Source organism: Equus przewalskii, chromosome 9 (assembly GCF_037783145.1).
Source record: "Equus przewalskii isolate Varuska chromosome 9, EquPr2, whole genome shotgun sequence".
NCBI classification, from domain to species: domain Eukaryota; kingdom Metazoa; phylum Chordata; class Mammalia; order Perissodactyla; family Equidae; genus Equus; species Equus przewalskii.
The window spans coordinates 36,481,183-36,494,878 of NC_091839.1; the positions used below are offsets into that span (position 1 = coordinate 36,481,183).

Consider the following 13,696-nt stretch of genomic DNA (forward strand, 5'->3'; position numbering starts at 1 on the left):
AGAAAGTAAAGGAGAAATCAAAAAATATCTGCAGACAAATGAAAATGATAATACACCATATCAACTCATTTGGGATGCAGCAAAAGCCATATTAAGAGGAAAATTCATCGCAATACAGGCACAGCTTAACAAACAAGAAAAATCCCAAATAAGCAATCTCAAATTACACCCAACTGAATTAGAAAAAGAAGAACAAACAAGCCCAAAGTCAGCTGAAGGAGAGAAATAATAAAAATTAGAGCAGAAATAAAAGCTTTTGAAACAAAAAAGGCAGTGGAAAGGATCAAAGAAACAAAGAGCTGGTTCTTTTTATTTTTTTGAGGAAGATTAGCCCTGAGCTAACTGCTGCCAATCCTCCTCTTTTTGCTGAGGAAGACTGGCCCTGAGCTAACATCCATGCCCATCTTCCTCTAGTTTATATGTGGGACTCCTACCACAGCATGGCATGCCAAGCTGTGCCATGTCTGCACCCAGGATCTGAACCGGCGAACCCCAGGCCGCCAAAGCAGAACATGTGCACTTAACTGCTGCGCCACTGGGCCCGCCCCTAGAGCTGGTTCTTTGAGAAGACATAAAATTGACTAACCCCAGCCAGACTTACAAAGAAAAAAAGAGAGAAAGCTCAGATAAACAAAATCAGAAATGAAAGAGGAGAAATAACAACACATACCACAGCAATACAACGGATTATAAGAGAGCACTATGAAATATTATATGCCAACAAAATGGATAATGTAGAGGAAATGGATAAAGTCTCAGACTCTTACAACCTCCCAAAGCTGAATCAAGTAGAAATAGATAATCTGAATAGACCAATCACAAGGAAGGAAATTGAAACAGTAATCAAAAGCATCCCAAAGAATAAAAGCCCAGGACCAGATGGCTTCCCTGGGGAATTCTACCAAACTTTCAGAGAGGATTTAATACCGATCCTTCTCAAGCTATTCCAAAAAATTAGAGAAGATGAAACACTTTCTAACACATTCTACAAGGCCAACATCACTCGGATACCAAAGCCTGACAAGGACAACACAAAAAAGGAAAACTACAGGCCAATATTGGTGATGAACATAGATGCAAAAGTCCTCAACAAAATTCTGGCAACCCCAAAACAGCAACACATCAAAAGGATCATATATCATGATCAAGTGGGATTTATACCAGGGGCACAGGGATGGTTCAACATCTGCAAATCAATCAACGTGATACACCACATCAACAAATTGAGGAATAAAAAACACATGATCATCTCAATAGATGGAGAGAAAGCATCTGACAAGATCCAACAGCCATTTATGATAAAAACTCTTAACCAAATGGGGACAGAAGGAAATTACCTCAACATAATAAAAGCCACATATGACAAAACCACAGCCAACATCATACTCAGTGGGGAAAAACCGAAAGCCATCCCCCTGAGAACAAGAACAAGACAAAGATGTCCACTATCATCACTCTTATTCAACATAGTATTGGAGGTTTCAGCCACAGCAATTAGGCAAGAGAAAGGAATAAAAGGAATCCAAATAGGGAGTGAAGAAGTGAAACTCTTGCTGTATGCCAACAACATGACCTTATAAACAGAAAACCCTAAAGAATCCACCAGAAAACTATTAGAAATAATTAACTACAGTAAAGTTGCAGGGCACAAAATCAACTTACAAAAATCAATTGCTTTTCTATACTCTAATAACGAACTTACAGAAAGAGAACTCAAGAATACCATTCCATTTACAATCGCAACTAAAAGAATAAAGTACCTAGGAATAAATTTAACCCAGGAGTGAAGGACTTATACAACAAAAACTATAAGACATTACTGAAAGAAATTGATAATGATGTAAGAGATGGAAAGAGATTCCATGCAGATGAATTGGAAGAATAAACATAGTTAAAATGTCCATACTAACCAAAGCAATCTACAGGTTCAATGCAATCCCAATCAGAATCCCAATGACTTCATGGAAATAGAACAAACAATCCTAAAATTCATATGGGGCAACCAAAGACCCCAAATTTCTAAAGCAATCCTGAGAAAAAAGAACAAAGATGGAGGCATCACATCCCTGACTTCAAAATGTACTACAAGGCCATACTGATCAAAACAGCATAGTGCTGGTACAAAAACAGGAACAGATGGAGGGAACAGAACTGAAAGCCCAGAAATAAAACCGCACATATACAGACAGCTAATCTTCGACAAAGGTGCCAAGAACATACAATGGAGAAAAGATAGTCTGTTCAATAAATGGTGTTGGGAAAACTGGACAGCCACAGGCAAAAGAATGAAGGTAGACCATTATCTCATGCCATACACAAAAATAAACTCAAAATGGATCGAAGACTTGAAGATAAGTCCTGAAATCATAAAACTCCTGGAAGATAATATAGGTAACACATTCTTTGACATCGACCTTATAAGGATCTTTTCAAATACCATGTCTTCTCAGACAAGGAAAACAAAAGAAAAAATAAACAAGTGGGAATTCATCAGACTAAAGAGCTTTTGCAAGGCCAAAGAAACTAGGATCAAAACAAGAGACAACCCACCAATTGAGAGAAAATATTTGCAAATCACATATCTGACAAGGGGTTAATCTCCATAATATATAAGGAACTCACACAACTGAACAATAAAAAAAAAACAGCCTGATCAAAAAATGGGCAGAGGATATGAACATTTTTCCAAAGAAGATATACAGATGGCCAATAAACACATGAAAAGATGCTCAACATCACTAATCAGGGAAATGTAAATCAAAACTACACTAAGACATCACCTTACGCCTGTTAAAATGGCTATAATCACCAACACTAAAAATAACAAACGTTGGAGAGGGTGTGGAGAAAAGAGAACCCTCATACACTGCTGGTGGGAATGCAAACTGGTGCAGCCACTATGGAAAACAGTATGGAGATTCTTCAAAAAACTAAAAATAGAACTACCATATGACCCAGCTATCCCACTACTGGGTATCTATCCAAACAACTTGAAATCAACAATCGAAAGTAACATATGCACCCCTACGTTCATTGCAGCACTATTCACAATAGCCAACACATGGAAAAAACCCAAGTGCCCACCGACTGATGATGATTGGATAAAGAAGATGTGGTGTATATATATATACAATGGAATACTACTCAGCAGTAAAGAAAGACAAATTCATCCCATTTGCAACAACATGGATGGACCTGGAGGGAATTATGCTAAGCGAAATAAGCCAGACTGAGAAAGACAAACACCAGATGATTTCACTCATATGTGGAATATGAACAAAGAGAACAGTTCAGTGGTTACCAGGGGAAGGAGGATGGGGAGTGGGCACAGGGGGTGAAGGGGAGCACTTATGTGGTGACAGAGAAGAAATAATGTGCAACCTAAATCTCACATTGACGTAAACTATTATGAACTCAATAAATAAATAAATAAATAAATAAAACTGTGCTATTTAAAAAAAAAAGAAATGTTTAAGAAATAATAATCCTCTAGAGCACAGGTCAGAAAACATTTTAGATAAAAGGCTAGATGGTAAATATTTCAGGTTTTACAGGCCACAGATGGTCTCTGTTGCATATTCTACTTTATTCTTGTGTTTTTTTTAAATAACCCTTTATAAAATGCAACAGCCAATTTTAGCTCACAGGCCGTACCAAAACAGGCCGCAGGTTAGAACTGGCCTACGGGCCGTAGTTGGCTGACCACTGCTCTAAAAATACACAATTTGTCCATTTTACTACTTCTGTGATTTTCAAACTGGACGGTGCAGTTGGCACTGGGAAGTGCCTCAAGGGACACCACCGGGTTCCTAACCCCACCCCCCCATCTGTGGCTTACTATCCTTCTTCCCCTCTCTGAACAATTCAGCCAGTTACACAGGGCTGAGTAAAGTAGGCATCTTCGCCAGGATGGGAGAACCACAGTGGCTGGGGTGAATGTGAGAAACCCAGCAGGGGGAAGAGGGCATCCAGCAGGAGAGCCACCCAGCAGCGATGTCAGATCCCAAGAGTAGTGAAGAGAGCTGAGCAGGAGGTGGAAGCAGGCAGCTCAGCATGGAGTTTCAGAGCCTCTCTTAGTCAGCTCAGGTGACTAAAATAAAACATTAGAGACAGGTAGCTTAAACAACAGACATTTATTTCTCATAGTTCTGGAGGCTGGGAAGTCCAAGATCAAGGTGCAGGCAGATCTGGTTCTTGTTGAGGGCCCTCTCTCTAGCTTGCAGATGGCTGCCTCCTTTGTGTATCCTTGCATGACAGAGAAGTTTTGGTGTCTATTCCTACAAGAGCACTAATCCCATCATGGTGGTTCCACCCTCATGAACTCCGCTGAACTTAACTATCACCCGAAGGCCGCATCTCCTAACACCATCACACTGGGGGGTTAGAGCTTCAATATGAATTTTCAGGGGACACAAACATTCAGTCTATAACAGAGCACAAGCAGGTGAGGAGAGTGTCAATACTGAGTGGAAAAGGGAAGCAGCAAAGGATGCCAGCAGAACATCAGTCACAAAGAGGGGAATTGACTACGTAAATGTATGCCATGAGAATAATGAAAGCCAGGATTTCACTATGGGAGAACAGAGCTACAAAGACAGAAAGGGAGAAAACCAGAATGGCTCCTGTGGTGGTAGACAAGAACTGGAAATATTTGTATGAAGTCATGGTTTTCAATGTATATGAACAGATACAGTAACAAATATAGATGTAAACGTACATATGTGTATGTATGATATATATGCAAATACACATACACATATACATTCTTACATAAATGCTACCAATTTTGCATCCCTCTGGTGGGACTTGAACCCACAATTAGCCCTTTCTTCCTTGCAGGATCCTTTTCTGTTCGGTGTCATGGATTTGAAACGAGACCAAAGCTGAGCGTTCAACAGCACAAGCTTTTATTCAATGGCCAAAGAATGGAGACGTGGGAACTACGTTCACAAATCAGCTTCTCAGCTCTTGGGGCAAGTAAGCAACTGTTATAAGGGATCAAGGCAATGAAGGGGAAGAATAGTCATAGTTATTTGAGGAATTTGGCAAGCTTTTTGGGGGAACAGGATGCCACCTCTTTTCTTTCCTTATTTAGCTATATCCTGCCATTGCCATGGCAATTGTAAACTGTCATGGTGCCGGTGGGTGTGTTATGTAGCATGGTAATGTATTACAATGAGTGTATAATGAGCTGCGGGGTCTACGTCAGGTCAAGTCAGAGTGCCATGTCGCCTTCAGCTGGTTTTAACTGGTTTCGACTATATGTCTCAGTCATCTCCTCCTCCCTTTCTTTGTGGTTTCCTGCGAGCTAAAGAGAATATGTTCTGAGCAGGGCTGTGGTTAATGTCTTATGCAGATGGTGGGCCAGGTAACATAAATATCATATATATGTCACACACACACTCTAGTTCTGTCCACTAGTGGGCCTGGAAGAAGTGACATCCCAATAGTAATGAGTACACTTTGAGTCCAGATTTTGGTTTCTAAAGGTCATTTTCCACTTAAAAACAAGCGAACAAAAACAAAACAGGGTTCCTAGGAAAAATAACTACATCCAGGGCTGGAACAGTAAAAGAATGAGATGAGCCTGGAACATCTTGCTGTGCAACACAGTAAAGAAGCAATCAAAGAATGACAGGGACATGTCAAAGAAGACACAGAAATGATCTTGAAGGGACTCCCCTGGCCACATCTGGTATACTCTGAGCAAAAAAGTAACCCACTGAATACATCAGGACCACGGCTCCATACTGATGTAAATAAATGAATGAACAAAATGAGTCTGATGAGGAACAGACTCATGGTATTCACATAGTCTCAAAGGACCTCTCTAATTAATACTTATTGATTATGTAGAGGAAAAGAGTAACTTGATGGGAGAGAAGCCTGACAGAAACCACCTTATTTAGTGCTCAAAGTTAACATGAACTTTAATGAAACAAATCAAAATCATGTGCCACCTGACAGGATGCAATGAGAATACAGCGTCACTTCTGTGATGTTCCTGCCAAAGATGCCTAATCTGAACCTAATCTTGAGAAAACGTGAAACAAACCCAAATGGAGGGATATTATACAAAATAACTGGGCTATAATCTTCATAAGTGTCAGGATCGTGAAAGTCAAGGAAAACTGAGGAACCCTTCCAGATTGAAAGAGACTAAGGCAACATGACAATGAAATGCAACGCATATTCTGAACTGGATTACCTTGCTATCACAGATATTACGTAGACAACTGGCAAAACCTGAACGAGGTCTAAGTATGAGATGGTAGTAACATATTTCCCAGTTTTGAGGGTTGCATGGTGGTTATGTAGGAGAATGTCCTTATTTGTAGGAAATCCACAACAAAATATTCAGGAGTGACAGCTTACAAGTTTGAGATGGTTCCAAAACAACGTTTTTGAGACCCTAATTGTCCGTACCTTCTATACTTGAGGCTTTCTTCACTATTCGCTCGCATTCTTTCAGGTATCACACTCTGCTTGAAACTATCCAACAACTTCACATCTCACTCTGAGTACAAGCTAAAGTCCTATCAATGATCTATAAGGTCCAGTGATATACTAGAGCCAGTTGTTAAAATTCCAGGCATTCTGCAAACCAGCTGACCTCCCTTCGGAAACCTGACATCATCCGTGGTGAAAGTATTCTCACCAGAGGAATCAGTAAATGCACTTCCTGAAGGTTTCAGTTTGTTGACGGGTTTGGTTTTCCTGGAGAGCAGGTTGTTAAACATTTACCAGCACACCACTTTAAGACCCCTTCCTACATGCTCCACCAGCCCACCCAAATCTCTCTAAATTAGGCACCCCCTCATGCCTCTGTTCTCTCAGAGAGAAACCGTTTTCCACTGAATAGCGTATGGTTCCACATCTCATTCTTTTTAGGTGATTACTCAAATGCTGCTTTCTCACTCGGAATAAGGGGTTGTAATTTCTTCTCCCTACCCCTTTTTCTGTTTTATTTTTTTCTACGTACAGATCTCTATTTGATATAATATATATTTTATTTATTTTGTGTATTTTCTGCCTACCTCTCGCCCACTGCTGCCGGTAGACTGCAAGCTCAACGAGAGCAAGTATTTTTGTCTTTGCCGTTGTTATTGTTCAGAGCTGTACACCCAGCACTTAGAATCTGAGTTTTTGGCACTAGAATAGGAACTCAGTAAACATCTGTGGACTGAATAAATGCATGGCTAAGTTTATCCCAGGAATGCTAAGATGGCTTAACTTAAACAGATTTTTCTTTTTTTTTTTTTTTAATTTGTTTTTTATTGAGTTATTGATAGGTTACAATCTTGTGAAATTTCAATTGTACATTAATGTTTGTCAGTCATGTTGTAGGTGCACCACTTCAACCCTTTGTGCCCACCCCCCACCCCACCTTTCCCCTGGTATCCACTAAACTGTTCTTGGTCCATACTTTTAAATTCCTCATATGAGTGGAGTCATACACAGATTATCTTTCTCTCGCTGGCTTATTTCACTTAACATAATTCTCTCAAGGTCCATCCATGTTATTGCAAATGGAATGATTTTGTTCTTTAAACAGATTTTTCTAATGCAATTCACAGATGTAAAGATTAAAGGGAAAAAATAGAACTAACACAATACGTGCAGGAATCATTATAGAAAATACAATTATCTGTTCACGATTGAAACCCACAGTAAACTAAGAATAGAAAGGAACTATGCAATCTACCAAAAGATTCATCAAAAGTCAACTTCATCATACCTAATGATGAAATGCTAGAAGCATTTCTTTTAAGATTAGGAACAAGACTAAAACTCAAAATATCATTCACATTGTAAATAAAACAAAAATTCTAATTAAAAGGCAGAGGTTGTCAGAATAGATTTTTAAAAATTCCACCCTGCATATGCTTTAAAAAACTCACATATAAAGACACAGGTTGAGAGTAAAAGGGTAGAAGAAAATATACTACACAAATGTACAGTCAACTGATTTCTGACAAAAGACAGTGAGTTACCTCAGTGGGGGAAATGACAGTCTTTCTAACTAATGGTCATGGAACAACTGGATATCCTTACAGAAAAAAAATGAACTTTGACCTTGACCTCACTACAAACACAAAAATGAATGTGACATAATCATAGATCTAAATATAAAAGCTAAAACTATGTAACTCCTAGAAAATAAACACAGGGAAAAAATCTTTACAACCTTGAGGTAGGCAAAGACCCCTTAGGACATAAAAAACACTTCACTGTAATTAAAAGTTTCTGTCCATCCAAAATCGTCCCATTCACAACAACATGGATAGACCTTGAGGGTATTATGTTAAGTGAAATAAGCCAGACAGAAAAAGACGAACTCTGTATGACTCCACTCATAGGTGAAAGTTAACATATAGACAAAGAGAACTGATTGGTGGTTACCAGGGGAAAGGGGAGGGCACAAAGGGTGAAGTGGTGCACCCACAACATGACTAACAATAATGGACAACTGAAATTTCACAAGGTTGTAAACTATCATAATCTTAATAAAAAAAAAAGCTCTGGCAGACTCAGATGAAGGAACAAACTAAACAATCTCAAATTTCACTAAAAACACTTGTTACATAGCATAATAGGAATTGTCTGACTAGTTTCTAAAAAGCTGTATAATTCTTACCTCAATTAATTTACTAAGATGAAAAAAAAAGTTTCTGTCCATCAAGATACTGTTAAGAAAATGAAAAGGTAAGTTACAGATGATTGGGAGAAAATATTCATATATTCACAAGGCTTAAATGAGAAAGGTCTTGTTTCCAGACTATATAAAGAACTCTTTAAATTCAACAATAAGACAACTTGATTTTTTTTATGGCAAATAATTAGAAGACATTTTACAAAGGAACATATATGAATGACCAAAAAGCAAATGAAAAGGTGTTCGACATTATTAATCAGGAAAATGCAAATTAAAATGACAATGAGATATCACTTTATACCACTAGAATGGCTAAAATCCAAAAGGTTGACAACACTAAACGCAGACAAGAATGTGAAGCAATCAGAACTCTCATTTCCTTTCCGGCAAGAATATAAACTAGCACTTCATATTCACCTCAGAGAACTGTATGGTGGCTTCTCATTAAGTAAAGCCCCATCTACCCTATGACCCAGCAATTCCACCCAAGAGAAATGAAAACGTATGTCCACAGAAAGACTTAAACACAACAATGTTATGGCAGCTTTATTCATAATAAGCAAGCTCTAGAAACATCAAAACATCCAGCAATGGAAGAATGGATAAATGAATTGCCATATATTCCTACAGTGGAAAACTACTGAGCAAGAAAAAAGAATGGACTACTGATATATGCAGTGCCATAGATGAAACACGAATCTCAGTAACACTGTTGAAGGAAAGCAGCCAGAAACAAAAAAGTACATACTGCATGAATCCATTTATACACAGTTCAAGAAATGGCAAAACTAATCTTTGTTGAATGAAATCAGAACAGCAGTTGCTTTTAGGGTAGGGGGAACTGACTGATGATAAAGCTCAACAGCCAAAGACCACCAGGGACAAACTAGTAGTGCCAGCAAAGTTAGGTTTCTTAACTTGCTTAAACAAGGGAGAGTAATCCAGAGGAAACTCGAAGGCCCCCTTTGACAGGAGGAAGTAGGGAGGTTGTCTTGTTTTGTTTTGTTTTGTTTTGCCTTGTGTAAGGTTTGGGCTCCTAATAACCCTACAAGGTGGATTGGAATTGGACATACTTGTCTGAACTCACGATTTGAGAGAGAGATGAGAGAGAGAAAGAAGAGTAATAAACATCATCCCCGTTTTACAACTGAAAAAATTCAGATTGAATGATTCTCCCCTGTGACAAAGCTAGGATCTGAATGCAGTTCTCATGCCCAATCCCAAACTGCCACACCAGATACCTGGCTGATTGAAGAGAGAAAGCAAAGCGTCAATCTACATCAGTGCGGCGCTGTGTAATAAAATTTTAAGGGTTTTAACATCTAACTTACTCTGAAACAGCGGTCACAAGAGAATAGTCGAGGGGCCCATATACTCCCAAACAAAAAAGAGAACACTCTTCCTAAAAGTTTCTTGTTTGTGCAGTGAATGACAAGTTAAACGTTTGCAGACTTCTCATTGGAACTCGGAATATGAATGAAAGAATGAGCTCCAATAAGAAGTCTGTAACCTTTGTCAGTCGTTCACCCCACACACGTTTATTGAACGACTGTGTCGGTTTCTCTGCAGAGAACAGAAAAACAAAAACAAAAAAAAACAGGCTATTTACAAAAAAGGGAGCTCACACGGTGGAAGTGATCTTATAACAAGGATCCCGAAAGGCATTGTTTGCATTGTTTTGTTGGAAACGCGGGGCACTGCCAAAGCTATTTTACATCCGTGCTCCTCAAACTTTAATGTGCATTTGAACCCTGGGAAGCGTGTTAAAATCTAAGCTCTGATTCAGCAGGTCTGGGGTAGGGCTGAGACTCTGCATTTCTAAAAACTCCCAAGTGATGCCCGCACTGCCAATCGATGGGGGGACTATGGGGTGGGAATCGGGGTGGGAATCAGGGCGGGGGGGTGGGGGAGAACACTCCACTTTGAGTAAGCGAGAGGTTTTAAAGTAACTAGAAAGAAGAAATTCCAGGCTTCCGAGGGAGTCGGAGACTCCCTGAGAAGCAGACAAGCGGTCCAGGCGCTGCGCCCACCGCTGGCCTTACCCCAGGATCAGCAGCGCGCTCTGCAGCCGTCTCCGCACCTCCAGAAACACGCGCGTCTCCGCGGCGGCAGCCGCCATGCCGGGCGCCCAGCCGAAGGTTCTGGCGAACCGGAACGCCAAGGCCAGGAGCTCCTGCACGTGCGGCCCCAGCAGAAGCAGCGGCGGCGGCGGCGCGGACCTCCGGGACCGGCTCCGGGCGCACACAGCCTCCCAGCCCACAGCGCCGCCTGCCGGGCGGAGAGCGCGCCGCCGCGGGGACTCGACAGGCGGGGCGCGAGCATTTTCAAATCCGGCTTTCCGTCTGATCGCTGAGAAAGGGGGGCGGGGAGAGCCAAACCGTCCTCCCACTCGGTTTATTATGGGCGTGACCTGATGCGATAGTCTCCCTGGAAATGACCCTAAAAATCAGACCAGAGTAGACCTCTTTGGCTACCATGGGAAGGGATGAGGCTGGAAGAGCGGGAGATGATGGAGGGAGGCGATAGAGGCGGGCACTGTCCCTAGGAGGCCCGGAGCAGAATTTCCCACCCCAAACCCACTTTATCTTCTTCTTTTTTTTTTTTTAAGAACTATGGTCTCTTTTTTATGAACTATGGAGTATGGTTTGTTAGCTCTCCTCTGCCTGCAGCAACAAATGTCCAGAGTTGACTTGGCATTGCTTCTCAATTTAGACAAGATCGCTCCACGATGGAAATAATTGCAAAAATGTGAGCTTTCTGTCTATGCAGTAGACAGTGTGGTTAAATCTAGTATCGTGAATCACAGGATGAACCATTCCTGCAACTTTGAAAAAAGGAAGATGCGAATGATTCCATATGTACATTTCCACTACGCAGTTTTGCAGAAGAAAAAATTGACTCAGGGAAGTCGTGATCTCATAACCACTAAAAGAAAATTTTGGAAAATTTGACATGGTAAAGAAAAAGATCTAGTATAATGTAAATACTTATAATGGGGAAATATTAAAATAAAAGGCCACGGTAGAATTATAATAAAAATTCTGTAAAAACAAGAGGCTGTTCGTTTTTTAAAGCAGAAACAATGATGGTATATACAGAAAATCATGTTTATTGATTCATTTATCATTTCAAGGTCATAATTACCATAAACCAAACATATCAATTTGAAGATCTTTCCAATAATAAACCCACTTCCCTAGAGATACTAGTTTAAGACAATTTTTCTAAAATCGGTATTCGGAGTTTTTAAAGTTTTGTAGGGTTGCTTCACAAATTCCTGTATCCATCACGATAATTCAAAATCATGGATGGAGGTAATAACGCGGTTAAAAGAATTGTTTACTGTTATTCCATCTCAAATAAGGGTGATGAAGGGTGACCATTTCAACCCGTATCTTCTACTTTTAATTCTCAAGGCTATTAAGTGCTTAAATACTGACATTATTTTGAAACATAAAACATGTTTCGCGCAGCATGCTCTTCATAATTGGTTTTTGATTATTTTTGAAGACTGTTATATTTCATACAGTCACACATTCGGGAAAAAATGCAATCTTTTTTTGACCCTACGGTTTAGGCAAAACGGTGCAATCCTCGTTGTACTAACTACATGATTTAGAGAGTTCTAGACTCAAAATTGCGCCAAATTTGACAACTGTCTCCTAACAAGTCTTCTAACCTCCAGGTGAGCCTCAAGTTCTTCATATGAAATACTGAAGAATTATTTAAATAATACTTAAATAATTGTTTAACTAATATTTAAAAGCTGTTTTCAATCCCTAGCATCCCTTCAAACTCTCCATCAAAAGTCGGCGCCGGCGAGCTGGAAACACCTGCTGCAGCCCTTTCCGAGCCCGCTCCCGCAGGTGGCGGCCGGGCGCCGCTTCCTCGACAGTCCGCTTGAGGGAGCTGTCGCGACAGCTAGGGACAGGAGGGAGGAACGGAGGGGCGGGGACCGAGGGCCGTCGACGTCGACGCCGGCGTGGGCGCGGGGCACGCTGGGAGCTGTCAGGAGGCCCTTGGGCTCCCGGCCTCGGTGTCGCTGTCGCGGTTGCCAGGAGAGCGGCGCCGGCGGGGAGCGGCCGAGCCCACGGCAGGTAAGAGCGTCCCCGCCCCCGGCGCGGTCGCGAGGCCGCCCGCCGGCCCCGACCCGCCTCTCAGCCGGCTCGCTCCGGAGCCGCGGGGACGCCCCGCGGGGCAGGCGGCTGGGGCGGCGGGGGTGTTGCAGTCCTGGCCCCGCTTGGAGCCGCGAAGCCGGCCGGCCGCCCTCTGGTTTCTGGGGACTGGCGGGCCGGGGCCGGGCGGAGGCGCGAGGGCGGCCCGGGCACGGGTGGCCGGAGGCTGTGTCGGGGCGTCCGGTGGCGGGTCCCGAGCCTGCTGCGCCGAGGCCGAGCCGTGCGCAAGGTTGGGGTGGAGGTCGCACCTGTGCGATCGAGGCGCGCGGGGTACCTCTTTGTTGGCGGGATCTGGGCATCGTGTCGTCTCATTCATCGGGTGGGTGCTTTTAGGACTGAGGAGACAGGGATGCCAGCCAGGGTTAATGTTCCGGGGTGGGGCGGGCGAGGGAGGGGAAGGAGTGCCGAAGTTTATGAGAGGAAGTCAGGTTAGTCATAAGGAAGTTGTTAACGGCGATCACCTTTGATTAAAGTTGCAACATAACAATAGTTACTTGTTTTGTCTCTTCCATTTTTCTTCCTCCCCGGGGCGGGGGGGTGGTGGCACAAAACTACTTTTTTAAAGCTAAGTAAATTCTGTTTTGATTATTCTTACACTATCTTAGAGTTCTGTGGAGGTTGAGAAGTATAAAGATTGGGAAAATCTGATTGGGAGTTGCAGTTAAAGCCATCAAAATATTTTTTTATATAAAGTTACAAAAAACATAGTAACCTAACTGGCTGACAAATAACTTCTTAACTATAGGAAGACAAAATCTCTCAATTTCGGTGTCGTTGGCAAGATTGTCTTCTCTTGCATTTTACTGTGGATGACATACCTCAGCATTGTATGCTAGGTCACTCCCCACCTGATAAACAACAGTGA

At 41.8% G+C, this 13,696-nt stretch overlaps 2 protein-coding genes across 35 annotated transcripts in view; one reads left to right on the top strand and one right to left on the bottom strand.

The window, feature by feature from the left end:
* Positions 1-10,976, bottom strand: part of UBE3D (ubiquitin protein ligase E3D) — a 153,969-nt gene extending 142,993 nt beyond the window's left edge. For 6 of the 8 annotated variants that reach the window (XR_011522548.1, XR_011522547.1, XR_011522546.1 and 3 more), the window contains exon 1: positions 10,699-10,920. Coding sequence is in view for 5 of the 8 variants with exons in the window: in XM_008526402.2 (XP_008524624.1) it covers positions 10,699-10,775 (77 nt within the window). In the remaining 3 variants the exon portion in view is untranslated. Of the gene's footprint in view, positions 1-10,698 lie in introns of all 8 variants that reach the window. The other 2 variants (XM_008526403.2, XM_070559043.1) reach the window with 2 other exon arrangements.
* Positions 10,977-12,620: 1,644 nt separating this feature from the next.
* Positions 12,621-13,696, top strand: part of DOP1A (DOP1 leucine zipper like protein A) — a 91,460-nt gene continuing 90,384 nt past the window's right edge. For 12 of the 27 annotated variants that reach the window (XM_070559045.1, XM_070559060.1, XM_070559055.1 and 9 more), the window contains exon 1: positions 12,627-12,753. The gene's annotated coding sequence lies outside the window, so the exon portion shown is untranslated. Of the gene's footprint in view, positions 12,754-13,696 lie in introns of all 27 variants that reach the window. The other 15 variants (XM_070559048.1, XM_070559052.1, XM_070559071.1 and 12 more) reach the window with 6 other exon arrangements.